Source organism: Eimeria tenella, genomic scaffold, assembly GCF_000499545.2.
Source record: "Eimeria tenella Houghton genomic scaffold, Eth_scaff3328, whole genome shotgun sequence".
In the NCBI taxonomy this organism is placed as follows: domain Eukaryota; phylum Apicomplexa; class Conoidasida; order Eucoccidiorida; family Eimeriidae; genus Eimeria; species Eimeria tenella.
Window position 1 is genome coordinate 1,501 of NW_013543139.1, and position 2,868 is coordinate 4,368.

General features: G+C 57.0%; 1 protein-coding gene across 1 annotated transcript; it reads left to right on the top strand.

Moving 5' to 3' along the window:
• Positions 1–1,339: 1,339 nt before the first annotated feature.
• Positions 1,340–2,583, top strand: ETH_00039310 (Atypical MEK-related kinase (incomplete catalytic triad), putative; the record flags this gene model as incomplete). The annotated part of the gene is made up of 2 exons (XM_013376323.1): positions 1,340–1,427; positions 1,622–2,583. The coding sequence occupies 2 exons, from the start codon at positions 1,340–1,342 to the stop codon at positions 2,581–2,583; spliced, it is 1,050 nt and encodes a 349-aa protein (XP_013231777.1).
• Positions 2,584–2,868: the final 285 nt, after the last annotated feature.

The following is a 2,868-nucleotide window of genomic DNA, read 5'->3' on the forward strand; positions in this document are numbered from 1 at the left end:
CAGCCCCAGCGAGAGCGACGAGGAAGAGGACGACGAGTACTGCAGCAGCAGCAGCAGCAGCAGCAGCTTGAAGTGCTTGTCAGGATTGGCTCTGGGGGGCACAATAGCAAGAGGGGCCCTTTGTCTCATTTCTAAAGCAGCAAATCTGGGGCCCCCCTCTTCTCCCCTTGTTGCTAAGGTGCTGCTGCTGCTGCTGCTGCTTGTGTGGCCTCTGCTGCTGCTGCTGCTCTTGCTGCTGCTGCTGCTGCTCTTGCTGCTGCTGCTGCTGCTGCTGCTGCCGTTTCTCGTGCCGGGACTGCGCCCTTTTCTGCTGCTGCTGCCAATGCTGTCGCTATGCTGCTGCTGCTTGCGGCGAAGGGCTTCCTTTGGACAGCCTAGGGTTTAGGGCTTAGGGTTTAGGGTTTAGGGTTTACTTCTCAGCGCTATTTGCTGCACTCGCTGCGGCGCCTCCGCACTGCCTGTTTTGTTGCTGGAGATGTTCAAGTCCTTACGGAGTGGCAGAGGGTCAGCTGCTGCTGCTGCTGCTCTTGCTGCTGCTGCTGCTGCTGTTCTTGCTGCTGCTTTTGCTGTTGCTGCTGCTGTCCTTGCTGCTGCTCCTGCTGCAGAGAGGGGCGACGGGCAGGATGCCCACTGCTGCTGCTGTGCATTTCAACTGCTGCTGCTGCTTTGCTGCGGCCGCTGCTTTGCTGCTGCTGCTGCTGCTGCTGTCTGCAGGTGCTGTGCGAGGTGCTGCTGCACACTTCGCTGCTGCACCCCCTCATTTGTCCCCTTTTGGGGGTGCTGGTTGACGAAGCAGCAGGTTTGCTGCTGCTGCTGCTGCCAAGGAGACACGCAACTTTGCTGAGTTGGGACAAAGCAGCAGCAGCTTTTGTCCTCACTCCCAAGCAGCAGCAGCAGCAGCAACAGCAGCAGGGAGAGAAGGGACAGGAGCAGCCGCTACAGCAGCAGCAGCAGCAAGAGCAGCAGCAGCAGCAGCAGCAGCAGCAGGTAGAGGAGGCTGAGCACAAGTGCAGCAGCAGCAGCTGCTGCTGCTGCCGCGTTGATTTATTTTCGGAAAAAGGGGCAAAAGTAATTCTGAAGCAGGTAATCTTCTTTTAATTAATTTGTTTAATTCAATCAATTAACTTATTTATTTTTTTTTGTTTTGCTTCTTTTTAATTTTGTTTAAAACAATTTGTTTCTCTTTTGCTTTTGGCCTTTTTCTTTTTCTTCTGTGACTCCTTGTTGTCATTTTGCTGCCTTTGGCTGCTGCTGCTGCTGCTGCTGCTGCTGCTACTGTTGTTTGTTCCTGATTGTGCTGCTGCTGCTGCTGCTGTTGCTGCTGCTGCTGCAGCTGCTAATGGGGCTTTCTGTGCTGCACTCTTACCGCGTGCTGCACAAGGATATAAAGCCTTCGAATTTGCTGCTGCTGCGGCCCTTGCCCCCATGTAAGAAGCAGCAAGTGCTGCTGCTGCTGCTGCAGCAACAGCAGCAACAGCAGCAAAAGCAGCAACAACAGCAAAGAGAGCCTTGCAGAAGCAGCAACAAAAGCGCCGTGAGCAGATCTTCGTCTCCATAATGTTGCTGCTGCTATTGCTGCTGCTGCTGCTGCTGCTGCTGCTGCTGCTGCTTGTTTCTTCAGCTTTTGTCTGCCGCGTTTGGCTGCCCCCGCTGCAGCAGCAGGGGTCCCGGCGGGGGCGTGTGGGGTTATCGCCTGCTGCAGCAGCAACAGCAGCAACAGATGCAGCAGCAGCAACAGCAGCAGCAGCAGCAGCGTGGGACCCCGACTCTGCGAGCGAAAGCGAGGCCAGCTTTAACAGTTCAGAGGAAGAAGAAGCAGCAGCAGATTCTTTTTTGTTTACAGGGGCTCCTGCTGTTGCTGCTGCCGCTGCGCTGCAGCAGCAAATAAGAGACACCATGAACAGTACAGACAGAAGGCCCCTGCCCCCCGTCCCTGTTGTTGCTGCGAAGCAGCTCAGCTCGGCAGCAGCAGCAGCAGCAACAGAGCCAGCAGCAGCAGCAGCAACAACAGCAGCAGCAGCAGCAGCAGCAGCAAGTCATCTGCACAGCGGAGAGAGGCAGGTGTCTCTTGCCCAGGCCCTCAGAGATGGGCTGCTGGAAGCTGCAGCATTCCCCCAGCACTGCAGCAGCAGCAGCAGCAACAGCAGCAACAGCTGCAACAGCAGCAGCGAGTCGGAAGAAGAAGACGAGCAGCAGCAGCAGCAAGGAGAGGGACAAAGGGGCAAAAAGAGGCCACGAGAGAAGCAGCGAAGGGGCCAGGGCGAACCTGCAGCAGCAGCAGCAGCAGCAACAGCAGCAGCAGCAGCAGCAGGTGATTCCATGCATGCGAAGGCCAATGGCTGCCTCACTGGCAGTAACGGCGCCAGAAACAGCAGCAGCAGCAGCACCCACTGCAGCATCAGCAGCAGCAGCTCCCACAGCAGCAGCAGCAGCAGCAGCAACATTGAGGAAAGCGAGGTGCTGCTGCAGCTGGCGGACTTCAATACTGCTGCTGTTGCAGATGATGACGGATGCACTATTTGGGATGCTGGTAAGTATCTTTTTGCTGCTGCTGCTGCTGCAGCAGCAGCAGCAGCTCAGTAGTTTGTCTCTTCATTCCTTTTCCAGCTCTGTTTGTTCTTTGTCCCGTTTGCTTCTCGCTCTCCTGCGCGCACCTGTCTTCTTGCTGCTGCTGATGCTGCTGCTGCTGCTGCTGCTGTTGCTGCTGTGTCTCGTGGCTCCCGTCGCTGCAACATCTGCTGCTTGTCCGCCGCTGCTGCTTCCCGTGCCGCATGCATCGCTGCTGCTGCGTCTCTGCCTCTCCTCTCACCGCCGCCGCCGCCGCCGCTGCTGCTGCTGCTGCTGCTGCTGCTGCTGCTGCTGCTGCTG